This window comes from Myotis myotis, unplaced genomic scaffold (genome assembly GCF_014108235.1).
Source record: "Myotis myotis isolate mMyoMyo1 unplaced genomic scaffold, mMyoMyo1.p scaffold_m19_p_9, whole genome shotgun sequence".
In the NCBI taxonomy this organism is placed as follows: Eukaryota; Metazoa; Chordata; class Mammalia; order Chiroptera; family Vespertilionidae; genus Myotis; species Myotis myotis.
The window spans coordinates 92,481,257-92,507,460 of NW_023416401.1; the positions used below are offsets into that span (position 1 = coordinate 92,481,257).

At 51.5% G+C, this 26,204-nt stretch overlaps 1 protein-coding gene across 3 annotated transcripts; it reads left to right on the forward strand.

Moving 5' to 3' along the window:
• DNAJC5 (DnaJ heat shock protein family (Hsp40) member C5) lies at positions 1–26,204 on the forward strand. Of its 3 annotated transcripts, XR_004969875.1 has the most exons (6): positions 1–210; positions 20,466–20,583; positions 21,193–21,406; positions 21,852–22,023; positions 22,107–22,175; positions 22,460–26,204. XR_004969875.1 is itself a non-coding variant. In XM_036321516.1 (5 exons), exons 2-5 carry the CDS (start codon positions 20,477–20,479, stop codon positions 22,561–22,563), a joined length of 597 nt encoding a protein of 198 aa, XP_036177409.1. In that variant the 5' UTR covers positions 2–210; positions 20,466–20,476; the 3' UTR covers positions 22,564–26,204. The 3 variants fall into 3 exon arrangements, 2 of the variants coding, with proteins under 2 accessions (XP_036177409.1, XP_036177411.1); XM_036321516.1 differs by lacking the exon at positions 22,107–22,175 and having other exon boundaries at positions 2–210; XM_036321518.1 differs by lacking the exons at positions 1–210; positions 22,107–22,175 and adding an exon at positions 568–590.

Below are 26,204 nucleotides of genomic sequence, written 5' to 3' on the forward strand. Positions count from 1 at the left end.
GGATGCGTGCGTGAGCGTGCGCGCCTCCGCCGCCTCTGCCGGTGCTGCTTCCGCGCCCTCTGCCGCTGCCGCCGCTGCCCCCGCCGCCGCCGCCGCCGCCGCCGCCTCTGCCCGGGGTCCCTGAGGCGCAGCTCCGGCTGAGGAGCGCGCCGGCCGGCTGCCCACCAGCGTCGCGGAGCAGAGCGGGCGGGCGGACGGGCGCGCGGACAGGTGAGCTCGCGGTGGGCCCAGTGGGCCTCCCGTCAGGCCGGGGAGACGGCGGGGCGAGGGTCGGCGAGGTGTGCGGGGCCGCGGAGCAGGGGGCGGCGCGGGGCGAGGCGGGGCCGCGGAGCAGGGGGCGGCGCGGGGCGAGGCGGGGCCGCGGAGCGGGGTGCGGCGCGGGGCGAGGCGGGGCCGCGGATGTGCGGGGCCTCGGGGCGGGGGGCGGCGCGGAGCGAGGCGAGGCCGCGGATGTGCGGGGCCTCGGGACGGGGGGCGCGCGCCGCAGTCGGAAATGGCGATCCTCCCGCGGGGCCTGGCGCGGGCGGGGCGGTGGAGGCCGCGGCTGGGAGAGCTCCGGGCGGCGGGGCGACCCCCGGGCCGGCGAAAAGGTGAGGCCACCGCGCGACCCCGGCCCCACGCGTGCCTTTGTCGGGTGGACCCTCGGCGGCGCAGGACGCAGCGGGCAGCGTCCGCACATAGGGGGGCGGCGCTGGGGGTTTGGGCCGTGCGAAGCCTGTCCCCCCGGTCCGGCCGGGTCCTGCCAGGTCGCGGCGCGCGCAGCCAGCCCCGCCCGCGGTCCCGGAACGACGGGAGGGTCTTCCTCCCTGAGTGCGCGTGTCCGCCGGGTGCCAGGTGTCCGTCGAGTGCGGAGGACCCTGTCTCACTGCCTCGGAGATGCTTCCCGGACTCGTTCCGTTGTGGCCCACAGAGAGCGGAAGCAGAAGTCTCCGTTTCGTTTCTGTCTTCAGGTTTAGATTTGATTGGGGACGTTTTAACCAGCTGGTTGGTCATAACCTCAGAGGTGCTGTGTCTGAACGGCTGGACATGTCTGTCCTCACCTAATTGTGTTTAAAAACCGTCTTGATGACAAAAACATCAAATCAAAAATTGCTGCATCTATGGCCAGGGTTGCATTACGGCCTTACGCTCACTCACTCGCTTCTCTTGCTGAAGGTTGCCATGAGCTTCGGGACTGAGCTCCGTGTCGGGGGAGGTGAAATGAGCCAGGGTTTCTGGGCTTCGGGAAACTTTAGGATTGGGTGTGTGTCTCCTTCCACCCGGGTCGGAGCTGGGACTCGGTGGCACTGGTGGCTGTGGCAGTTCTGCTTGGGCGATGTCGATAGCTCTGTCTCCTAGCGGTCCTTGTGGGGGGCATGGTGACCAGTGCTGGACTCGGACAAGGTGTGCGTTACAGGACCCCTCAGCCCAGAGCAGACACTCGGCATGTGGAAGAGACAGCCTTGCTGAGGGCCCTGCTGGGAGCCCCTGGGGAGGATGCCTGTCAGGCCCCGCCCCTCTGTGCCCTGTCTCCCACCACCGGCCCCTGACTCCCCCCCCCACCCTCCCCCCGGGCCTCTTAGCTGGTCTCTGAGCAAAGTCCATGCCTTGTCCTGGAGTCTGCCCAGAATACTCAGCTTCCCCTCCCTCGTGCGGGGCCAGGGCTCCCCTGACTTCCCCCAACACTGAACTCCCCTAGTGACCTACTTCATATGTTTGTGAGACTTAATATTTTACTGTGAGGTAAGGTCCGTAGAAAGGCTGTTTTGTGCAGAGAGCAGTTGCTGGCAATAGTATGTGCTCAGTTACATGCTTGTTGAATGAATGAAAGTGATGAGCCTAGTGACAGCTGTGTGATAGGTGTGATGGCCTTATCATCACTTGGGCATCATCATGGGTTCTGAGGGAGGGCAGTCAGTTACAGGCAGATTGGACCGTCCTGCAAATCTTTCAACTTCTATAATGATTTCAAAATAAAAAGGTTTTCGCCCAGCCTGCGTGGCTAAGTGGCTGAGTGTTGACCTATGAACCAGGAGGTCACAGTTCAATTCCAAGTCAGGGCACATGCCCAGGTTTTGGGCTCAATCAATTCTCTCTTATCATTGATGTTTCTATCTCTCCCTCTCCCTTCCTCTCTAAAACCAATAAAAATATATATTAAAATTAAACGGTTTTAAAATCAGACCTACCACTGGTAATACATTTGGAAATTTTGTTTTTGGTTACCCCCAAAAATCAAAACCTACTTGTTAGTCTTAATACTTGGTGGCATTTGTCAATGAAGTGGAGGAGTGGATTCGTCGGATAGCAGAGTCCGTGTCAGTGAGCTGTTCCTGAGCCTGCCCTGGCGCTGCGACAGCATCGGGACTGAGGGACTCAGGACTCTCACCTCATGCCCGCGTGAACTTTCAGGAGTGGTTTTCTTGTGCTCCTCAGGTGACTGTCAGTGTGCAGGTATTGAATGCGTGCTGCATGTTTCTCAGCCATTTTGGTCCTTGAGTCCCCCTCACTTGCAGAGGGTGCTCAGGTGAGCGGTACCCTCAGACCTGGAACTTGAATTCAGGCCTCCTGAACAGGTTTGTGTTCTGACCACCTGCAGAACCCTCCCATAACCAGCTGCTATGGTGCATCTCTAGAGCCCAGGCATGTAAGGCTCGCATCCATCCTGGGTGCAGGTGTTTGCTGAATGAATGACTAAAATGCAGTGAGGCTGGGTCATGATAGGTAGAATTTTATATGAGGTGGGAGTTTGCTTCTAAAGCCAGGGAGCAAGGTTGATCATGATGCACACAGATACAGTGACCCTTGGAAAATTCCTGGACTCTCTGTTAAGTAGTCTGTGCAGGGCGTGGAATGTGTAATGCTGTAGGAAGACCTTATTTCAGCCACGAAGGCTCAGGCCAGTGAGAAAATGGGTCCCTGTGTCTTCAAAGGACCCGCGTCAAGCATGATGACCAGTCCGTGCACAAGAAATAGACAGGAGACTGACTCTTAGCTCTTGATGGTGCCTCATGAGTCTCCGGTGCTCTCCAGATCAAAGGTAAATAAACCTACAGTCCTAAAATGAGGCTCATGAGTTTCTTCTATTGAATGGTCAGATCAGAACGTTTGGGACTGCAGACACCTGCTTGTTCATAGTCCTCTCTGTGTGTGTCATTGGAGTCTGTGCTAGGATTTCCTTCCTGCAAGAAGACAAGGCTGGTAGGGCTCCCGCGAGGGAACAGAGGTGAGGGTCCAGGCACTCACCCTGCCTGCAGTTGGGGGAGCACAGGAGGTGATAAGTGGAAAGATACTTCATCAACTGCTTCCTGAATATAAGTAACAAAGATGCCGAAAACCATGACAGTTGTATCTTGTGAAAGGGAATTGCTAAGCCAGGGCCAGCTCTTAGGTAATGCCTTCCCCTGGAGAGGATTAGCCCTAGTCTGTTATCGGGCACCTGGAGATTTAAGGATTAGATTACCAAACCACCTTTAGTTTAGATTTAGTCTTTCCTTATTCTTCAGACTAATTTTGTTTGTGTAAGTTGTGCCAGTGAAATAGCGCATTCTGCCTCTTGGTCTGGCAGAATGAATAGGTTTAGGTCTTCAGCAAATAAAATTGTTTTAAGTTCTAAGAGTTTTGCAAACATATTGGTAGTTAACACTGAAATTGCAAAATGAAGTACAGCATTTCATTCTGAAAGGGAAGTACGGAGTGAGCCCCAGCTTGTGTCACCGAAATGGCACCCTAAGCAGTTTCCTTTTCGGGACTGATCTGTGTGCATTAAAGGCTTACTGAATGCCAGTGTCGTTCTACATGTGTCTACATGAATGATTGTTACAACTTAGCTCTGGCAGAAACCTTTGTAGGTTAAAGTCAATAATATTTTTAAATCATCTGTTGAGAGTGATTGTGACTATTCCTCGAATGTATGAATGTGAGTGAACTTATTCATCCTCATGGGTTATTTGTAATTTTATTGTCCTTACAATTTTTCTACATTGAACATGTGTCACCGGCAAACATGGTGGTTTACAGGGTGAAATGTACAGTCATTTGGTGTCTCCATTGCTGTGTGAGGAGAAAGTCTGTGCCAATTGGTTATAAAGTTGCATTCTGGGAGTCAGAGGACTGGAATGCTGACAGGCTGCCCTATCAGCTGTGCCCCGCCCTGACTCTGTCCTCGAGGCCAGCTCCTTTCTTAGAGACTCTCCTTGCCCTGTGCACTGTTTTTTAGGGTGCAGGGGAATGTGTCATTGTGATACCAACGGAACTAAAATGGCCTGTCTTGCCGAAACCGGTTTGGCTCAGAGGATAGAGCGTCGGCCTGCGGACTGAAAGGTCTCAGGTTCGATTCCGGTCAAGGGCATGTACCTGGGTTGCGGGCATATCCCCAGTGGGGGATGTGCAGGAGGCAGCTGGTCCATGTTTCTCTCTCGTCGATGTTTCTAGCTCTCTATCTCTCTCCCTTCCTCTCTGTAAAAAATCAATAAAATATATTAAAAAAAAATAAAATAAAATCGCCTGTCTTATTCTAACCACGGGGCTGAGTTCAGGTGTTAGTGGCTCCCAGCACACGCCCCAGCTGGAATGGAGGGACCGGGTTGGAGGTGCTAGCCCGGGAGCTGCAGGTCCGGGGCAGGAGTGCTGGGCTCCCCGCTCTGCAGAGCGCACGTGCCACTGCCGGCTTTTACTCCTATTATTGGAAGAGATTAGTGGCATAGCATATGTTTGTTTTTTAATGAGGCAGTCCCATTTAATTTTTCTTTATTATATAGGAGCGTCTTTTATTGTGAGAGGGTTTCTCTAAGGTAATTAAGGAAAATGTTGGGGTCAAAGAGTACAAACTTTATAATTTTTTTTAATATATTTTATTGATTTTTTACAGAGAGGAAGGGAGAGGGATAGAGAGATAGAAACATCGATGAGAGAGAAACATCGATCAGCCGCCTCCCGCACACCCCCCACCGGGGATGCGCCCACAACCAAGGCACATGCCCCTGACCGGAATCAAACCTGGGACCCTTCAGTCCAAAGGCCGACGCTCTATCCACTGAGCCAAACCAGTCAGGGCCAAACTTTATAATTTTTGCCATATATTTCCAAGTTTATATTCTGTCAGCGTATCTTTCCTCTTCACCTACATGGGATTTTAACACTTCGATGCTATGGGCTTGATATTAAAATCTGGGATTTTTTTTTCCAGTTGCAGCAAATGTTGCTGTTTCCTTTAAAATAAAAATATAGGCCCTGGTTGGTTTGGTTCAGTGGATAGAGCGTTGGCCCTCAGATTGAAGGATCCCAGGTTTGATTCTGGTCAAAGGCATATACGTACCTTGGTTCCAGAGGCTTGATCCCCAGCCCTGGTTGGGGCTAGCGTGGGAGGCAACCAATCCATGTACTCTCTCACATTGATGTTTGGGGGGGCTGGGGGGGAGAAAAAAGAAAGAATCTATAATAATAAAAGGGTAGTATACTAATTAGACTGATGTCTTTCCTGATGAAAGCTAGCCCAGGTCCCGGTGCCTGTGGGCGGCCAGAGGAGGAAAGCCCTGGTCCGGATGCCAGAGGAAGCTCTTGGTGCCAGCAGCCCAGGTCCCGGGTGCCAGAGGAAAGCTGGTGCTGGCAGTTGGGGAAGGAGGGCCTACGCTTGCACGAATTTTCATGCATTGGGCCTCTAGTGTAGTTATATACTGCTAAAATAAAGTATAATGAATCCTGATGTAAAATAATTTAGGTATAAATAAAATCGCCGGAACTGGTTTGGCTCAGTGGATAGAGCGCCGGCCTGCGGACTGAAAGGTCCCAGGTTAGATTCCGGTCAAGGGCATGTACCTGGGTTGCGGGCACATCCCCAGTGGGGAGTGTGCAGGAGGCAGCTGATCGATGTTTCTCTCTCATCGATGTTTCTAACTCTCTATCTCTCTCCCTTCCTCTCTGTAAAAAATCAATAAAAAATATTTTTTAAAAAATAAATAAATAGACAGAACTTAGAATACGGAACCAAGAGAGACAGAACCTAGGCACAGAACCTACACAGAACGTTCTCTAGAGACAGAAGAACTTCGCTGGAGAGAACATGGCAAAAGATCCTGGACAGAAACTGGCCTCAGAACCTAGAGACAGAACATGGCAAAAGATCCTGGACTGAACCTGACTACAGAAATTGGCAAGAGAACCTGACTAGAACCTGGTGACTGAACCTGGCTGGAGAACCTAGCAAGGGAACATGGCTACAGAACCTGGCTGGAGAACCTGGAGAACCTAGCAAGAGAACATGGACACAGAACCTGGCTGGAGATCTGAAGCAGAACTTCGCTGGAGATCCAGACCAGAACTTGGCTGGAGATCCTGGCTAGAGATCCTGGCTAGGCTGCTGATCAACTGAACGCTGTCTCTGTGTCATTCCTTCTTCGCCGACTCCATCCACACCTTTGGGGACCCCTGGACCTGCTGGGGTTGGACCCCGGCAAAATGGGAGTTCCATATTTAATTTTTTGAGGAAACTCCATACTGTCTTCCATAGTGGCTGCACCAGTCTGCATTCTCACCAGCAGTGCACGAGGACTCTTTTTTCTCCTCATCCTCTCCAGTACTTGTCGTTTGTTGATGTTAGCCATTCTGACGGGTGTGAGATGGTGCCTCATTGTTGTTTTGATTTGCATCTCTCAGACTTTGAGGCTGTTTTCATGTTCTGTTGGCCTTCTGTATGTCATCTTTCGGAGGGTGTCTATTTAGGTTCTTTGGCAATAAAAATTTGAGAGTCTTCAACCAAAAAAAAATAAATAAATAAATAAATAAATAAATAAATAAATAAATAAATAAAATAAAATAAAATGTTTAGTTTAAGTGGACTTTCTTAAATTCATGAAACCAGTCAGCCTCTCTTTTTTAAATTAACTAAAAAAGAAGTTGTGTTCTGGCCCTCCCGGCTTGGCTCAGTGGTTGAACATCAACCGAAGACCTAGGACAGGGGTCCTCAAACTTTTTAAACGGGGCCAGTTCACTGTCCCTCAGACCGTTGGAGGGCCGGACTATAGTTTAAAAAAAAACTATGAACAAATTCCTATGCACCTGCACATATCTTATTTTGAAGTAAAAAAACAAAACGGGAACAAATACAATATTTGTATTTGCATGTGGCCCTCGGGCCATAGTTTGAGGACCCCTGAACTAGGAGGTCACAGGTCTGTTTCCTGGGTTGCGGGCTCGATCTCCAGTAGGGGGTGTGCAGGAGGCAGCCAATCAGTGATTCTTGTCATTGATGTTTCTATCTCTCACTCCCTTCCTCTCTTTGAAAACTAATAAAAACATTTTTAAAAAGTTGTGTTCTGGATAAAAGTTTTTTTTAATACGTTTTCATTGATTTTTCTTTTAGAGGAAGTGAGAGGGATAGAAAGATAGAAACACTGATAAGAGAGGAACATCATCAGTTGGCTGCCTCCTGCCCAACCCCTACTGGTGATCGAGCCTTCAACCGAGGTACATGTCCTTGACCGGAATCGAATCCGGGACCCTTCAGACTTCAGGCCGACGCTCTACCCACTGAGCCAAACCAGCTAGGGCTAGATAAAGATTTTTACTAGACTGTATTCATCTTATACTTTGACTCAGGAGGCTCATCACATGTAAAATTAAAACTTTTTTAATGTGAAATTTAATAGTCCTGTTTCATTTGGAAATGAAACTTGAAATTCTACAGTTTAAAGATGACAGTTATCTGTGAAGTATTTCTTAACTAGTCCAAGTAAAGTTCCTCCCTGTTTGAAAAAGTTTCTCATGAAACTTGCTGAGAGGATGCCTTCTGTTCCCCCAGGCATGGGTTGTACTCAGTGTGCATCAGTCAGAACCCCCAGGGCAGCCTTGCAAGGTAGCTGTTATCCAATTTTATAGAGCTACATATTCCTTAGTATAAAGGTGTAGTGTTGAAGAAAACACACAAATAACTATCACACATGTTAAAACGACAGCACACAGGATTTATGGCGCAGTTTTCTCTGGCCTCGCCTGCCAGTTGGGTAGCCCTGTGGCTGGTACCAGCAGCATCTTTCTCCCACAGGCGGCCCTTCCTTTATAGAAATGTCAAGGGCAACTATAGTGTCATCTGAGGGGGCTGTGTTGGTGGCTGTGGGCTGTGATACACATCTGTGGACGGCAGGGCCATGCTCCTGACCTGCTCTAGTTTGGGGAAATGTGCAAACCTCCCCAAGTGTCTGTGATCTGCACCTCTGACTTATGGCGTATCTTCACTTGGTTGCCGTCAGCGTGGTGAAGCACGCCTAGATACACCGCCACTTCCTCAGACCCACAGTCTGCTTCCTAAATAGGCCACCAGCTGACAGCTCACCTCAAGTTTATTAGGCCCAGTTAACCTCCCCTAATTAGATGCCAGCCCCCTAAAGTTCAGAAGACAGATTTCCCCGGAAAAGGAAGATAACCTTTTACATCTAAACGTATGCAACAGGAATACTAGTGTTCGAGCTCAGCATTAAAAAATTATAACCAGCATTACAGACCTTGTCTATATGTGTATTTTTATTAGTATTATTTTTAATCCTCACATGATATGTTTATTGATTTTAGAGAGAGAGAGAGGAAATAAGAGAAACATCGATCAGTTGCCTCCCATACATACCCCGACTGGAAATTGAACCCACAACCTTTCTGGTTCAACCATCTGAACTATCTGGCCAGTGCACATGCATATCTATTTGTACTTAAAAATAAGTAAGTGGTTAGTAAAGTACGTATTCAGATATTCAGATAAAACTTAATGTACAAGAAGGCAGGATCTGTGCTCAGAGCTGGGAAGAATTACCCTTGTTTGTACAACAGTTACTGCTGGTCAGATTGTACAGTGCCTGGGAGCCCGGCTTGGATTTTGATCACAACCCTCCCCATGCGCAGCACAGTGGCCCCAGCACATCACTCAGTGTGTCTTCCCATCTGTAAATTGGAGATCTTCGTCATAATGGCTGTGCTTATTGTGTCCCTGTCGCAGGTACTCTACCCAGGCTGACTCACAGGCACAGCGTGCGGAGGAGCTGGCAGGGAGGTGTTCGGTAGCTTGCCCAAGTCTCTAAGCCCGTCAGTGGCACCGCCAGGGTCCAGCCACCCCCCAGCACCCTCCTGGACTGGGTGCCTGTCCAGTGGACTTCGTGGAGCTGTCACGGGGTCCAGGGCGAGTGTGATGTCTGCGCACAGTGAGCCCCCTGGGTGGGAGCTGCCGTGCTGGTGAAATTGCAGCAGCGCTGACGAGCTCTGTGTTAGGTGTGTTCCTGTGTGTAACACTCGCTGCCTCTAACATGAGGTGGCTGTCACAGGGGGACTGTCATGGTGTAATTGGTGCACCTTGCACTTGGTCTCAGACCAGATTCGGTGGAACAGTTCGATTCTGGTCATGGTTGTAGGGAGGTAGTCACTGTGGGAGACACTGCGGCCAGGGAATCACAGTTTTGTCAGGAGTGATTTTACAGTTTGGGAACCTAGGTTTGGTGGGGGGCCCTGGATCAGGTATTTCTCTTCCTCTAGGTATCTGCTGTGGTCCCCGGCCCTTGGTGGTCAGGCTCCAGGCTTGCTTCTTCCTGTTAACCTTGTGAGTCATGAGGGCAGAATTCTTTTTTCTTTTTCTTTTTAACTCCTTACCTGAGGATATTTTTCCACTGATTTTTAGAGAGAGTGGAAGAAAGAGGGAAAGACAGAAATATTGATGAGAAAAACGCATTGATTGGTTGCCTCCTGCACACGCTCAACCACGGCCAGGACCAGGGAGGAGCCTGCCACCGGGGTATGTGGCCTTGACCAGAAACAAACCCGGGACCCTTCAATCCACAGGCCAGCGCTCTATCCACTGAGCCAAACTGGCCAGGGCCAGAATGCTTGTTTTCTTTTAGTCCAGGTACAAGACACTCTTCCCTGTGACCGAGCACAGTGCGTGTTGATGTGAAATGCTTGTGAGCTGCTGTTCTTTGGTAGGCGTGTTCCTTGGCCTGGGACTTAGGCTCATTGTTGCTCTTGTTCTTTCAAGACTTGTGGGGAGGTTGTCCCTAAAGAAGTGATCCATTTTACCTTTTACTCTCTCTGTCCTAAGGCTGAGCATCACTGTTGATTTTTATTTTCAGAGTGAAGGAGGAAAGGGGAAATATTTGGGGGTTCCTGTATTCCCAGCGACTTTAGAAGTCATTTACATTTGAAATGCATTTGAAGTTGGGAATAAAGGTAACAGACAGCTGTGACACGCAGCGTCCTCTCATGCCGTACACGTTTGCTGATAACATTGTCAGATATGTCTGTGCAGTTCATTGTTGGCCGGTTCCTTCTGATGCGCAGTATATTATTACTTTATTTTGGAATAAATAATAAATTCAAAGTTATACATTCAGAAAGTTTTCTGAACCTTCTCACTGTCCCCAGCATTGTCCCCAGCACCTGGCTCCTTCCTGACTGGCGCTCCAGACTTAACTGCTTCTTCAGTGTCCTTTGGCCGTGGAGGCTTACAAGTTCAGTGTAGATTTTAAGTGAAGATTCCTCCGAGGAGTAGACATAGCTGTCTTGAGACACCAGATGTATTTTTGTTTTTAGTAGAGTTTTTTGTCTGTATGATTGGGTCCAGGGTGTGCGAGGCTGAGCAGCAGTTTGCTTCCCAGAGGGGTTTGCTGGTCACTGCCTGCCAAGTGCCACTGTATTCTGCCTCGTCACATAACGAGTTACCTTTGCCCCCTGTCCCCGTGTAACTGTCCCCTTGGTAGTCTTGGGTGCTTGCCTTGGCCTCTTGGTCTCTGTGTGATGTGACTTGGTCTTGCCTTTCAACAGCACATGTCTCTCCAAGTTGAGTGTGAAGGTGTTTCTTCCTTCCTCCCCTCCTCTTCTTCCGAGTCTTGTCCGTCCTGTCCCTTTACACCTTGTTAAGGCAAAGACATTGACATTGTGTTTTGTGATCATAAATTTGAACTTGCCCAGCTGGTGTAGCTCCGCGGTTGAGCATCGAGCCAGGAACCAAGAGGTCACTGGTTCAAGTCCCAGTCAGGGCACATGCCCGGGTTGTGGGCTTGATCCCCTGTGGGGGGCGTGCAGGAGGCAGGCGATTGATGATATTTCTCTCTCATCATTGATGTTTCTATCTCTCCCTCTCCCTTTTCCTCTCTCTCGCTCTAAAAAAAAAAATCAATAAAATATATTTTTAAAAAGTTTTGAACTTGCTTGTCTTGTGAGTTTATTCCTGAAGATCCATAAAATTTGGCATTGCTTCCCCTTGTGGAAGCTGTGTGTGTTCTGGACCAGGGTCCCTGCTCCCAGCGCATTTGCTTTCTCTTGCCTGTCCGGGAGGCTGAGGGCAGACGTGGCGGTCCTGGAGGGCTCTGCATCTCAGAGCACGTCCCCAGAGGCAGTGAGGACCCTGGTGTGGCCTTCACGCTGCTGGTCAGCATCACCCAGACTTCAGGCCATAAAACCTGGCTTGGGGATGCTGACATTAACAATTGTCTTAAGTAGTGTTATCTAATGATGTACATAGAAATACCACCCTATCCGGTTTGGCTCAGTGGGTAGAGCTTTGCCAGCGGACTGAAATGTCCCAGGTTTGATTCTGGTCAAGGGCATGTGCCTCAGTTGCTGGTCCTCCCCAGCCCTGGTCAGGGCACATGCAGGAGGCAACCAATTGATGTGTTTCTCTCACATCGATATTTCTCTCCATCTTTCCCTCTCTCTTCCACTCTAAAAATCAATGGAAAAATATCCTCGGGTGAGGATTAAAATAAAATAAAAAGAAATACCAAAGAATTTGTAGCTTTTGTAAGATTTTTGAGACTGACTCGGATGACTTCAGAAGTCTGAATGAGGTGTGCTAAGAATGGGATAGGTACAGTGGGCCCTGGAACAGCACGGGGTTAGGGATAAGGACTCCTGCTCAGTGGAAAATCCCACATCACTATGTCAACCTCAGCATACGAGGACTTCCAGCTGCAGCGTTGACGTTGAACATGGGTTGGACTGTGCAGGTCTGTGGAAGACCCCGTGCAGCTCAAACCGTGTTGTTCCTGGTCAACAATTGGGTGTCTACAGCAAGCTGGAGGGATGCGGGGCTCCTGGGACTCGGGCACTGGGCTGTCTCATGTCCAGACGAATCAGACCGCCTGTGGGTGACAGAACTTTAGAAGAAAGTATAGGACAGTTTACTTTTGACCTTGGGATTGAGACGAATTTATTGGACAAAAACAAAGATGGGGAAAAGTGAAACCAGTCAGCCTCTCTTTTTTAAATTAACTAAAAAAGAAGTTGTGTTCTGGCCCTCCCGGCTTGGCTCAGTGGTTGAACATCAACCGAAGACCTAGGACAGGGGTCTTCTAATAAAGATGCAAAATAAAGATGCAAAAGTTCACAAAAATTCGGTGTGTTCAGTTACACGGACATTAAGAACCTGTGAGGGCTCGGCCGTGTGCGTGCAGCCCATGCCACCCACAGCTGTGTGCCTGATATGGCTATGGTGGAATGGCACCACCCACGGACCGCTCAGAGCACTTGCCCTCAGCAGCCCGTGGGGGGTGGATCCATGGCGAGGTGCCGTGCTGCCCAGGAGCAGGCGACACAGGCTAGGCGCAGGGTGTCATTGTGGAGGTGCAGTGCAGGAGTGGGCAGCAGCTGGTATCCTTGACATGTCGAGCTTGCCAGGGACCCTGGAGTTCCACAGGTAGTCCCATACCCTGCGTCTCTTCCTCCTGAACTGTGTGTGGTGAAGGACCAGGTGTTTATATTTAATTTCCAATGTCACAGACTGGTGAGACTTTTGCAAACTTTTGTGAAAATGACTAACTAGAAAAGTAAATCATAAAACATAAAATGCAAGCCCAGATTCTTTCTTCTCTTTTACTTTTCAATAAACAGTGAAGAAAATGGACTTTTTTATGTACAGTCTGAGGTTTGTATAACCATCACCCTTCTGAGGACCTGGCCGTCCCCTGCCCTGGTGCTGACTGGCCTCTCGCTGCTCAGTGTTCTGAGAGTCGCCAGGTTGAATGGGGACGGCAGTGTCCCTTGTCTCCCCATTCACAAGGACATGTGTGTTTCTGGGGTTTGGCGGTTACACCCATTCACCAACAGGTTCTTCCTTGTGAACACCATTTCCATTTCTCTTGGGTAAATGCTTAGGAGTGGGACTTATGGGTCATGTGATGAGTCTGGATTTTACTTTATAAGGAACTTCCAGAGTCTTTCCAGAGTGGCCCGCCCATTCCGCATCCCCCAGCTGTGTGAAGTGTGGACACAGTCCACCCTCACCAGCTCTTGGTCTTGCCAGTCTTTTCTTAGGCTGTTCCAGTAGATGTGGTTCTAGTAGGTGTGTGGTGGTATCTCATTGTAGATTTAATTTGGATTTCCTAAGGAAGGAAGATGCGAGTACCTTTTGTGCTTGTTTGCTATTGTGTAACAGTTCGTTCACTCTTGCTGACAACTTCTGCATCTCCCCTGCTGAGCCAGCCTCACCCGGGGGCTTCCGTGCCTGGCACTGCCCTCAGGAAACTCACACCCTAGGCACGGTGCAGGGATGTGCAGAGCAGCACTGTTGGTGGGACCTGGGACCAACCCAGCACCTCCCATGACAGAGTGGATTGATGAATGGCGGTCACTTCACAACATGGAAGTTGTCCAATACTGGAAATGAGTGAGTGAGAGCTACGTCCAGCACACGCAGAATGAAGCAGCTCACAGAAGGCTACCCACAGTGGTAGACCATTTTCTTAAGCTCAGAAAATTAAACTAAATAGTTGAGGAAGAAACATACCAGAAAAAATGTTAAAGCAAGGGAGCTAATCAGGTGATGCGAACAGGGGCAGTGGACATGCAGGACGTGTCAAGGTTTTGTTGCTTTTCTAGTGTTTAGATTGAGGGGTGGGGTCACGGTGTTTACTGTGTCACTGTGTGTCATGACCTGCATGCTCCATTTATTCCTGTGTAAAATTATATAATGAAATACTTGGAACAGAAATGGCCTTCCTTTTAAGATATTTTCAAATCTGTTTTTCCAAAATTGGTATTTAATTTCTCAGCAATAGGTTGAATTCAACAGCAGCTTTATAAACCATTGCTCTGTGCTGAGATGACCAGCAAACACGAATCAGAATGCACGGTGCAGGAGCTCCAGTGGCGCCATTGGTCAGCGAGCAGCGCTCACGCAGAACGCAGTCTTCCCTGGCGCTCTTGCATCTCAGGGGCGTGGCCTACAGGACAGGGGTGTTGTCTGTTCTGCTTATTTAGTTTGCTGGCAGATTCCATCCTTAAGGACATGGTGCATGGCAGATGCTTCATAAATGTTTGTTAAACAAACTGATAGCTCAGGGCCCAGGATGCTCCACACAAGGCTGCGGGGCTCTGCTGGGGCGTGTGGGGCAGGCTGAAGGCAGGGTTGCCCAGGGTGGTGTGCTCTGCAGGGCCCAGAGGTCTGGGTCAGAGGGAGCCGGGAGGTCAGCGGAGCCTTTGCCCAGGAGCGGTCACCTATCAGCCTGGACTGGTGGATGCAGAGGCTGGTGTTGGGCTGTGATTTGCTGCTGCAGCTGGGGGTGTTGGGGAAGCTCCAGAGTGGGGTGGTGACAGGAGCAGAGCTGAGCCTTGGACCCTGACAGCGGCGTGGAAACCCTCGCTCACCAGGTGCCTGCTCCTGTGTGTGCTGGCTGTGGCAGGCCTCCTGCTGTTTGTAGCAGCTGCACCAGGTTGCACTGCAGACCGCAGGTGTGCCCGTGTTGGTTCTTAAAGATGCAATGTTACTGAAGAGAGTCCAACCCGAAGTCGGGGCTGACCCCTTCTGGAATGAGGATTGGGAATGAACCTGTGATGTGTAGTTCAGGCAGGCATGGCTGCTCCCAGATCTTGACTTGGGTCTCAGAAATGCCTTTGAAATTTAATTGAAACAGGTTCAGGTAAAACAAAATGGTGAGGTGCTACTTCAAACAACAGGTGGTCCCTGGCCAGTGTGGTTCCGTTGGTTGGAGCATCTTCCTGTATACACAAAGGTTTTGGGTTCGATCCCTGGCTGGGGTGTGTATGGAAGGCAACTGATTGATGTTTCTCTCTTTAAAAAAAAAATCACCCTAGCCAGTTTGGCTCAGCGGATAGAGCGTCGGCCTGCGGACCAAAATGTTCCGGGTTCAATTTCAGTCAAGGGTACATACCTTGGTTGCAGGCTCCTCTCTGCCCAGGCCCTGGTGGGGCAGGGTGCGGGGGGCGGCGGGGGGGGGGGGGGGGAGGGCGGTGAGGAGTGGCTGGTGCAGGAGGTAACCAGTCGATGTGTTTTTTTCACATCAATGTTTCTGTCTTTTCCTCTCTTTTCTACTCTCCCTAAAAATCAATGGAAAAAATATCCTCAGGTGAGGATTAACAATAACAGCAAAATATCAATAAACATATCCTCAAATGAGGATTTTAAAGAAAAGAAGACAATAACTTTTCAAGGCTTGATTGTAATGATTAAAAATAAACAAAACTCATAGCCCTAGCTGGTTTGGCTCAGTGGATAGAGCATCAGCCTGTGGACTGAAGCGTCACGGGTTTGATTCTGATCGAGGACATATGTCCGGGTTGTGGGCTCAACCCCCGTGTGGGGTATGCAGGAGGCAGCTAATCAATGATTGATGTTTCTCTCACCATTAATGTTTCTATCTTTCTCTCCCTCTCCCTTCCTCTCTGAAATCAGTAAAAATATATTTTAAATAATAAATAAAAATGTAAAACAAACAAAAAACCTCACAGAACTTACTTTCTCCTCCACTGTTGTCTCCCTTTTGCCATCACCTTCCCTCAGAATAAAACAAGATCTCCATTTGTGGGTTAAATCTGTCTTTTGGTTCAAGACTGTTCCAGTTGAACAGGAAACTTAAACATACTGCCTGACAGTGGCTGTTCCATAACAAGATGCTATCTTATGGAATGTGTGTGAAACTGTAGAAATTTAATTTAGCCATTTCTGTGTTTGGACAGCATTTATTTCCTCTTCTGACTCAAAATATAAAACACCAGTTTGAATACTGTTTGTAGCAGCTACTTTTTTCTTAAAAGAGCCAGTCAGTGTTTTAAGCTTTGTGATCACAGACGCCACAGGAGCAAGTGGCCGTAGCTCTGCCCAGGGAAGGTGCGGAGAGACTGGAGAATGCATACTTCTTTTTATTTTCTGGTCTCTAACTGGCTTTGGGAACAAATACCTCACGACAACAGTTGCTCCTTTTTTTAACCCTCACTGGGGGTTTTGTTTATTTTTAATGCTTTGATTGCTTTTAGAGAGAGGAAGGGGGAGAGACAGAAACATTGATGTGAGAGGGAAACATGGAGTTGTCTCCCACATGCACCCCAACAGGGGATTGAAACCAAAACCTGAGTATGTGCCCTGCAAGGGAATTGAACCCAAGACCTTTCACAGGACGATGCTCAACCGAGTCACTGGGCCAGGACAAGCTGCTCCCTTTTCTGATGCAGGTAAAATGGGCATACCTCCAAGTGCACAGACACTAACTAATGTCACTGAGTTTTGGTGTATGCTGTGCTTGTGAAATTAAGTTACAGAATGTTTCTCTCGCCCCAGAAGGTTCTCTTCACCGTTTGGTGCACAGTGTGTGGGGGATTGCGCCACTCCACTGCTGTGTTGCTTTTTTATTAGCGAGGAGGGTCCTGCGCAGAACAGACCCGGTGCTCCATGCCCTGCCGCCGCACACTCGGTGACCTCACAGCTGCTGTGACTGACAGGCCCTGGAAGGGACCCTTCTCAGTGCAGCCTCCAGCGGGCAGAGACACCGAGGCACGTGAGGGAGGTCCTGTGCTGCTCATTTTCTTACTGACAACTTTATCATTTTATGAAGACGATACATGGATTTATTAAAAATTCAAACAATACAGAAAAGCATGGCAATGAACGTGATTTTTAAAATCAAGCAGTGGTGTAGGGTTAGATAAAGAAATGCTGTACAAAAAAAAAAAAGAAATGCTGTACAGCAAAGGATAAGTCTTTTAGCTTCTGGTCCCTGGTCCTTCCCAGAAACAACCCGATTACCAGGTACTCGCCTTCCAAAGGTATTGGCGCAGCATTTTACTTTTACTTATTTGAATACTAGAGGCCTGGCTCATGGAATTCGTGCACCGGTAGGGTCCCTAAGCCTGGCCCAGCAATCAGGACCGATCGGGGCCTTCCAGCTGCCAGCCAGGGCCTTCTTTCCCCAACGCCCCCTGGTGATCAGCACATGTCATAGCAAGCGATCGAACTCCCAAAGGGACACTTTGCATATTAGCCTTTTATGTATCCTCCTATCTATATATGTAAAACCCTAATATGCAAATAGACCAAATGGTGGAAAAATTGGTTGCTATGATGTGCGCTGAACACCAGGGAGCGTGTGTGAAACATGGTGGGTGTCGGCAGCAGGAGCATGGAATATGGCCGGTGTTGGCCGCGGCAAGATGGTAGAGCAGGTGAGTGGGGGCGCCAGACCAAGGCGGGGTGCCGGTCGCTATCATTGGGGCAAGCCTCTGGTGGTTACTGAAAGTTCTTTGCTCCTGTGTGCCATGGTCCCGCCCAGTGCTCGCACCCGCTGACAGCGGCAGTCCCACTCGCACCCCCTGCTGGTGCCAGCCCCAATTGCTCTGCACTGTCAGCGGCGGGAGTGGGGCTGCTGACAGAATGGAGACTGGCACTGCAGTGGGAGGGGCTGGGCGTGGGCTCGAAGGATGGGCCGAGATCTGTCCCTGTGCCCACCACAGCCTCACGGCCCACAGTTCCTTTCAAAGTGCACGAATTCATGCATGGGCCCCTAGTATAATAAAAGCATAATATGCAAATCGATTGAACAGCAGAACGACTGGTCGCTATGACACACACTGACCACCAGGGGGAGGATGCTCAATGCAAGAGCTGCCCCCTGGTGGTCATTGTGCTCCCACAGGGGGAGCACTGCTCAGCCAGAAGCCCAGCTCACAGCTGGCAAGCACCACGGCGGCCTGGATTGCGAGAGCCCCGACTGCAAGAGGGATGTCTGACTGCTGGCTTAGGCCCAATTCACAGGGCCTAACACTCATCCACTGAGTCACTCTGGCCAGGCAGTGCAGCATTTTAAATAAAAGCATTTGTTTGGACGTGGCAGTATTAATTATTGATGTTTTTCCATGGGTGGAGTCTAGAGGTCAAGTATTTAGCAGGCACTAACTGAGAATAAAAAATACTTTGTCGCCCTGACCGGTTTGGCTCAGTGGATAGAGTGTTGGCCTGCGGACTGAAGGGTCCCAGGTTCGGTTCCAGTCAAGGGCATGTACCTTGGTTGCGGGCACATCTCCAGTAGGGGCTACGCAGGAGGCGGCTGTTCGATGTTTCTCTCTCATTGATGTTTCTAACTCTCTATCCCTCTCCCTTCCTCTCTGTAAAAAATCAATAAAATATGTATTAAAAAAAAATACTTCGTCGTGCCCAGCTGGTGTGGCTAAGTGGTTGAGCGACAACCTATGAACCAGGAGGTCACGGTTCGATTCCTGGTCAGAGCACATGCCCAGGTTGCAGCTCAATCCCCAGTGTGGGGCATGCAGGAGGCAGCTGATCGATGATTCTCTCATCATTGATGTGTCTTGGTGTGGTCCTCTTTGGATTCCTTTTGTTTGGGGTTCTCTGCGCTTTCTGGACTTGTAAGTCTATTTCTTTCATCAGGTAGGGGAAGTTTTCTGTCATGATTTCTTCTAATATGCTTTCAGTATCTTGCTCTCTCTCTCTCCTTCTGGCACCCCCATAATTCGGATGTTGGTACGCTTGAGGCTATCCCAGAGGCTCCTTACACTATCTTCATATTTTTGGATTCTTTTTTCGTTTTGCTTTTCTGGATGGATGTTTTTTCTTCTTCATATTTCAAATCTTTGACTTGATTCTTGGGATCCTCTAGTCTGCTGTTGGATCTCTGTATTTTATTTTTAATTTCATTCAGTGTATGTTTAATTTCTGACTGGTCCTTTTCCATTTCTTTGGCATTCTCATTAAGTTCCTCGGAGGTTCGTAGAAGATCCTTGAGTCACCTTATAACTGTGGTTCTGAACTGTATGTCCTCCATTAGTTTGCTTTCCTCCATTTCTTTCATTTGTGATGTGTTTCTTTGTCTCCGCATTTTGGCTGACTGCAAGGACCCGCTGTGTCTGTAGTGGAAGAACTGCTGTGCTGGAGACACCCTTATGGGGCAGGACTTGCTTCAGTGGGGCTTTGGTGCTCACTGAGTCTGTTTCTTGAGTGTGTCCCTTATGGATGTGAGGAGTTGAAATCTGGTATCTGACCAGGGGTACCCTGGCTCCTGGATCTCCAAGTCAACCACTGTGTGGGCCCACCCAGCAGGAGCTACAGCGATTTCAACAGCGATTTCTCCTCTTAGTTTGAAATTTGGAAGTTTTGGAGCTCTCTGGCACAGCTGCAGTTCGTTGGGTTAGGCTGCAAAAACACAGGTGGTTCCTTGCGCCACTGGCACAGCTTGGGCGGGGATGTAAAGTGAGTGGGGCGGGGTCTCAGAGAATCACCAGGGCGGAGCAAACAGCAATGGCTGTCGTTAGCCGTCTCCTCAGACTCCGTGTCTCTGCGTCCCCGAGTCCCGCGCCCCCACGGCAACAATGATCCCTGCGAACAGCTCTGCGAGAAAGCCACCCTCGCTCTCCGACTCGCTGCAAGACAGTCCAGTTTCTCCCCGTAGGAGTCTGGGACCTCAGAATCTCGCCTTAAATGAGCTCAGTGCGTTCGAGAGCATGTCCCCCCTTCCGATTGAAAAAAACCGCGCATCCCGGTGCAGCCCCCCTCGCGCGTGCCTCCGAACCTCTGTTCTTGGCGCCTCTGCACCTCCTACCCGGTCTCAGTGCATTTCTTTGTTTCCTTCTAGTTGTAGAACTTCCACTCGGCCAGCTTTCCCGTGGTTCTGGATGATAGCTGTTTTGTCTTATAGTTGTAATTTCAGTGTTGTTGTGGGGGGCAGCACGCACAGGTCTATACCTTATGCCGCCATCTGGGTTCTCCATGTTGTGATTTTTAAAAAGTCAATGTCCTGTCCCAGCTGGCATGGCTCTGTGGTTGAGTGTCGACCCATGATCCAGGAGGTCACCAAACTGGAATTACAACTAAGATGGTGTTCTTCAGGCCTCAGTACCTGGGGTGGTTTATCTTCTGTTGTCTGTCATTTCTGAGAAAGGGTATAAGCATTAAGGTTTTGTAGCTGTGGGCTCCCTGCTTCTCCCGTTCTTTCTGTCCCAGGTATTCAGAGGACCTGCCTTTGTGGTTTGTCTCTGTGGACAGCATAGTGAGGGGGTCTTGCATTTTTATTTTGACAGTCTCTTTATTTTTCTTTTAGCTGTACATACTCTCTGCTCTAGGTGTTACAATAAACCCACTTAATTTTGAAACTCAACTTAGGCTGGTGGCGTTACAGCCCTCCGCACATACAAGTGAAAACTGCTGGGCTGCGGTTGGGTGCCGTGTCTGCACACTTCATACTTTTTGAGTTTTCTTTGAATTTTTCTCGTAGACTAACCTACCATGGCCGACCAGCGACAGCGCTCACTCTCTACCTCTGGGGAATCGCTGTACCATGTTCTGGGGCTGGACAAGAACGCAACCTCAGACGACATTAAAAAGTCCTACCGGTAAGAGCCATGCCTCGTGCGTGTGAGTGGCACCGACCAAGAACGACCATATATATATTTTTTAATTTTTTTCTTGGCTGACTTAGTATTTACATCTTTGTATGTACAGTGGATCCCTTGTGCCTTAAAATGGGTACATTAATGTTTCCAGACTGTCTACCCTGGAGTAGGCAGTCCTGCAGCAAGCAGCTCTGACGTGCTGCGCGGGGCTGTTGGCCATTGGAAGAGGGACTTGGTGCCACACGGTGGTGACAGTCTGCTTGCCTGTTGTAACCTCCAGGCTGAACCTGAATGGGCCCGTAGGTGCGGTGTCATTGGTAAAGCTGTGATGACTAAACACACAGCAAAGTGCCTTATCAGACCCCCTGCCTGTTGCTTCGTGCGGGGAAGTGTGCAGTTAGCTGCTCGGACACTAGAGGTCAGGGTAGGGATTGCCTTTGTGCTGTGGAAAATTGGAAACGATGGCAGAGATTTCTTTTGACCCACACCTTCCCGGCTTCTATGGAGAGGAGGAAAGTGAGATGGTCATGGCAAATGTTCCTTCCACTGGCGCCTCCATCCAGTGGGTGAACATGAAACGTGAGACCAAGCAATGGTTTTGGTTTGCAGGAAACTGGCCCTGAAATACCACCCGGACAAAAACCCTGACAACCCAGAGGCTGCGGACAAGTTCAAGGAGATCAACAACGCACACACCATCCTCACGGACGCCACGAAGAGGAACATCTACGACAAGTACGGCTCGCTGGGGCTGTACGTGGCCGAGCAGTTTGGGGAGGAGAACGTCAACACCTACTTCGTGCTGTCCAGTTGGTGGGCAAAGGTGAGGGCGTGGAGCTGACGGGGCGGCGGGTGTCGGACTCACTGGTCCCTGCATGATCGTGTGCTCTGCACAGTGGTGATTGGTGGGTGGCTGTACCCCGCTCATCCCGTGTGAGTGTGGGCAGTTGTGTGCCTTTCAACTGAACGTTTCTCAACACTCTCCTTTACTCACTCAAAGCCCTGTCACCCTGTGTGAGGACACAGGGTGCTGTTGCCAGGGCTGCTCGCAGCCCCCCTCTGTAAATAGTTTCTCTTTATGCACCTGGATGCTCTGTCTCTCCTGACTCCCATGTTGGTCCTTTCTTACACTGCTCGATCTGGAGGAGAATAGGAGCGCCCGCCTGTCTGTCTGTCGCCCTCATAGGGCAGCAGCGGGTGTGTGGGGGTGCCCCGTTGGGGAGTCCCCGGTCTGGAGCCACCTCAGCCAGCGCCCACCTCCTCCCCAGGCCCTGTTTGTCTTCTGCGGGCTCCTCACCTGCTGCTACTGCTGCTGCTGCCTGTGCTGCTGCTTCAACTGCTGCTGCGGGAAGTGCAAGCCCAAGGCGCCCGAGGGCGAGGAGACCGAGTTCTACGTGTCCCCTGAGGACCTGGAGGCGCAGCTGCAGTCGGATGAGCGGGGTGAGTGCCGCCAGGGCCCGCCTGCGTGCGTGGGGTGGCGCCAGAACGGGCCCTCACCCGTGTCCACCTGTCTTGTCAAACAGGAGGGCACTGACATGGGGCCAGGATGTGTGTGGCAGCTGGGCCCGTTGAGGTTGAACGTGGACTCGGAGGTAAAGCAGACGAGGGGCTGTCCCTGCCCGCCAGCTGCGCTAGCTGTAGTGCCTGGGGACCAAGTAGGTGGGGCGGGCCTTGGGCCTGCGGCGGCCTGAGGCGACGAGGTGGTCAGGTCGGGGGGAGGTCCGTGAACAGCCTCTCCCTCCGAGTGCTTGTCCTGCCACCTGTGCCCCAGCAGAGCGACGGAGCATTGTCACAGGAGGACGTATTGACGGGGCACACGGTGCACTCGGGAGGCCGCCGTCCTCATGCGATGAACATGCGTGTGATTACTTTTCAGAGGCCACAGACACACCGATTGTCATACAGCCAGCGTCCGCCACAGAGACCACTCAGCTCACAGCCGAGTCCCACCCCAGCTACCACACCGACGGGTTCAATTAAGTTCAGGAGAAGCTGTGATGTGCGGATCAATCAGCACCCGGCCACTTCAACCTGAGAATCATGAACTGTAGTCACAGAGGTGGGGAGGGAGCCGCTCTGGCCTGGGAAGGGCCCTCCCGCCTCTGTGCCCACCCACCCGCCCGCCAACCCCAACACGTGAAGTGCGTAGCATGCAGTATTTAAAGCAGTTTAGCTACGGTCGCCGTCTTCTGTTTTTCCTTTCTAATAGCATGTGTGGGGTCTGTTCCATGTCTGTCTGTGTTGTGGACGTGCTGCAGCGAGACCACATTGAGCACTGGTGGCACCGCCGGGCTGTCAGGTCGCTGCCGTGAGCTGCCACGCGGTGTGTCCCCAGCAGGTGGGAGGGGCCGCCCGCTCTGTGCTCCTGCACCGGCAGGTGCTGCCTGCAGAGCTGTGGGTCTGGTCCAGGAGGGGCCGCAGGCAGGGCCTGTCCGCACTGTGACGCCCCCGGGTGTTGGTGGCAAGGACAGTTAGTGCAGCTGCTGCTCACCTTGTGTGCATGGCCTTGTGGCGGGGCTTTTCCGAGGGTGAGCGTGTTGTGGGGATCGGGAGCTCCTGATGTGAGACCTCCTCCCGGCCTGGGTCTAGCCCGAGTCCCCTGTGCCATGAGCTGGGTCGATGGCCACAACCGGCGTCTCCCCTCTCCCTTCTCTGTGTTAGCCTCCACATTCCTCCAGGGTGAGTTAGAACTAATTTGCTGAAACCAGGCCTCTTTGTAACCATCTTGGATGTCGAAGCACCACAGTGGTAGCTGCGGCCCAGACAGTCAGTCAGGCTGAGTCCAGGCTGCCGGTGGCGCCTGGCTGCCCAGCCTCCTCTCTGCTTCCCGAGCCCCTGCCCACCCTCTTCCTTCAGCTGCTCCTCAGCCAGAGGCAGAGGCATCAGGGTCCTGGGGAAGGACCCGCTGGATCAAAGGCACACTCGGCGTGGGAGCCGTGGGCCCGGGGAGCCTGGCGCCCTTGGCTTGTTAGCCAGCAGCCAGACCAGGATCTCACTGCTGCTGCGGGCAGAGCCTTTTGTGAACTGCTGGAAGTCTGTCCTTCCTTCTGTCCCAGGCCTGGCTGGTGGCACCCCTGCTTTGGGGGACTGAGGAGGTGTGAGTTACGTTGTACCAAATAGCAGATTCCCTGCTGGCCCTACACCCAGCTTCTGGAGGCTCAAGGGCCCCACGTGGGCCTGGTGTCTGCAGAATGAATGTTCTCGCTGCTTCCTGTGTGTCCCAGGAGAGTGAAGGACAAGCTCGGGAAGGCTGGGCGACATGGTTCCCTGGCTTGGCCGAACCAGACATGTTCCTGAAGCCACTGTTCTCCCCTGTGGCCCTTGCTGCCCACCAGGCTGTGCTAGCTAGAGCTGTGTGTGGGGGCCTGGCCACTTGCAGAACCCTCAGTCCTAGGGCCCCTCCCGGCTGGCCCTCCTGCAGGCCAGCCTAGGACCTGGGCACAACTAATTTAGTCCATTGTGGTTTTTTTGTTCATTGTAGTGACCATGAAGATGTTCAGTGAGAGGATATCCTTGCACTGTGATGTTGAGTTGGAACTAATTTGCTAAAACCAGGCCTCTCCTAAAAGGATAAGAAACTCATTGTTTGACCCACTGGGGAGCGAGGGAGAAGGCGAGAACCGCCCATCTCCTGTGCCGACCCCGGTTCCGAAGCCCAGGATTCAGCCGGAGCTCCTGGCCACCTTGGGCTACTTCTGGAAGTGGTTTAGGAAATGAGGTGCTTTCCCCAGAATGACCAGGAACCCAGTTTAAATCTCCACCCAGCCAGGCCCTCCGTGTGTGTCACTGCGTCCCCGCCAGGTGTCTGCCGGCGGCAGCGTGGTGTTGCTCTTCGGGGCAGGGTGGCTTGGGAGGGACGGCAGGCCTCTCAGAATCCGTAAAACGCGGTGATGGTGCTGAAGACCGCGGGCGGCCCCGAGGGCAGGCCCCTTCCGAGTGTTCTTGTGGTCACTTTCAAGACGAAGGTCCCGGTGCATTTCCCTCCTCTGCCTGGTCTGTTTTTGGTGAGCAGAGTTCTTGCGCCTGGAGAGGCACTGGTTCGAATGCTAAGTGGGGGGCAACCCTGTGCCTTCCAGAGCTGGGCCAGGTGTGGCCAGTGCTGGTGTCAGACGGCAGGTAGTGTGTGTGGCCCGGGGGTGTTGGGGTCTGTGTCAGAGGAAGCCCATCCGACTTGCCAAGGCAGGGCTGGCCTGACGGGCAGCCAGTGCAGTGGGCGCCCTGCAGGAAGCGTGTCTGATGGCAGCTGCTGGTGTGTAGGCTTCTGCTCTGCTCAGTGATGTGTCTCGCCTTGTCTTCCTTTTGGCTCTGCTCTCGTTTCAAACTGCTTTAGACATTACCACGCGGTGTGTGAGCCTCCCCCCACTGTCCCATCCGTCAGTGCAGCCGCACCGCTGGGACCTGGCAGAGGAAGAGGTCAGAGTGGCTGTGGTTAGAGCAGGCGGTGTCTTCACGCTGTCGGCCTGGGCTTCGCCGCCAGGCTTCTGCCAGGACCAATCCTCGATGTTCTAGGGGGCGGTCTGTGCCTGAGGAGCCCACACAGTGCTGCCAGCCACCGGGCTTGGGGCGGGGTGGGGCCTGTCTGTCCTTTCTGGCTGTCATCTTGGTGCATCTCCCAGGGGCGGTGGGGATGGGCGTGAGGCAGGGGGCTGACCTCATTCCTTCCTCGAGTTCTCAGCTGGGAGCCCATGCGACGCAGGACGGACCTGCTTGCTTTGTTAGTTTGGTTGTGAACCTTCCGCCTGTGGAATTGGCCAAAGCGGCATCTTTACAGTCCTGACAGGCATGGTTAGTCTGTGCTGCAGGTGTGGCAGTGTGCATCTCCGTGTGTGTACATATGTGTATATGTATATATCGCGCAGCAGGACTGGCTGCTGCTGTCCAGTGGCAACGCAGCAAGTACAATAAAAGTTGGCTCCAACACAGCCTGTTTCTTGACGAGTCCGGGCAGGAGGGGGTCCTGAGAGCTCTTCTGCTGGCTGCTCAGGAAACAGCGCTGATGCCGCCGTGTACCTAGAGTTTGGGCGGATGGCTGGGCATGGTGCCTGAGCCCACTGCAGTGTCAGCTTACCCAGGGTAGGGTGCCCATCATGATCACCTGAACCACGGGTGAATGTCCCTGTGTGACATCTGGGAGGTGGTAGAAACCCATTCCACTTCGGAACATTTAAAACCAATTTTCTAAGCATCAGATACAATCAGTGACCAACTGCATTCTAAACAGTCTCTGTTGGGACCACAAATTGGGCCGGGGGTCGCGGGGAGGAGCAGGGCCGTGCTGCCCCGCTCCAGGAGGGGTGGCCTGGTCCTAGGCACACCTTCGATTTTGTTTCCCTGGAAAATGGACTCATGTTTCACGCTAAGTGAGGGGAGGCAGTTTGCACTGAAATATGTTGACATTGTTTTTTAAAACTGAAGTGCAATGCGTGGGAAGCATTGTCCGCACTGGCTTTGTCCTGTGAGTGGAGCCTGGTGGAGCTGGGGCGCCTCAGGCCCTGACCCCACGGGCACACCCAGGGCCAGGCAGAGGGTTAGGATGTTTCCCCACAGTGACCTCCATCTTGTATGTCTGAATGTTGACCTAGAATAAAGATAACTGTTGTAAAATAAATGTTTTCACTGCA

What these genes read in the sequence shown, in the direction of transcription:
- DNAJC5 (XM_036321516.1), top strand. Translation starts at nt 20,477, where the DNA reads ATGGCCGACCAGCGACAGCGCTCACTCTCTACCTCTGGGGAATCGCTG. An exon ending in GACATTAAAAAGTCCTACCG is followed by an intron (nt 20,584 to 21,192) that starts GTAAGAGCCATG and finishes TTTGGTTTGCAG; the next exon opens with GAAACTGGCCCTGAAATACC. An exon ending in TGTCCAGTTGGTGGGCAAAG is followed by an intron (nt 21,407 to 21,851) that starts GTGAGGGCGTGG and finishes CCTCCTCCCCAG; the next exon opens with GCCCTGTTTGTCTTCTGCGG.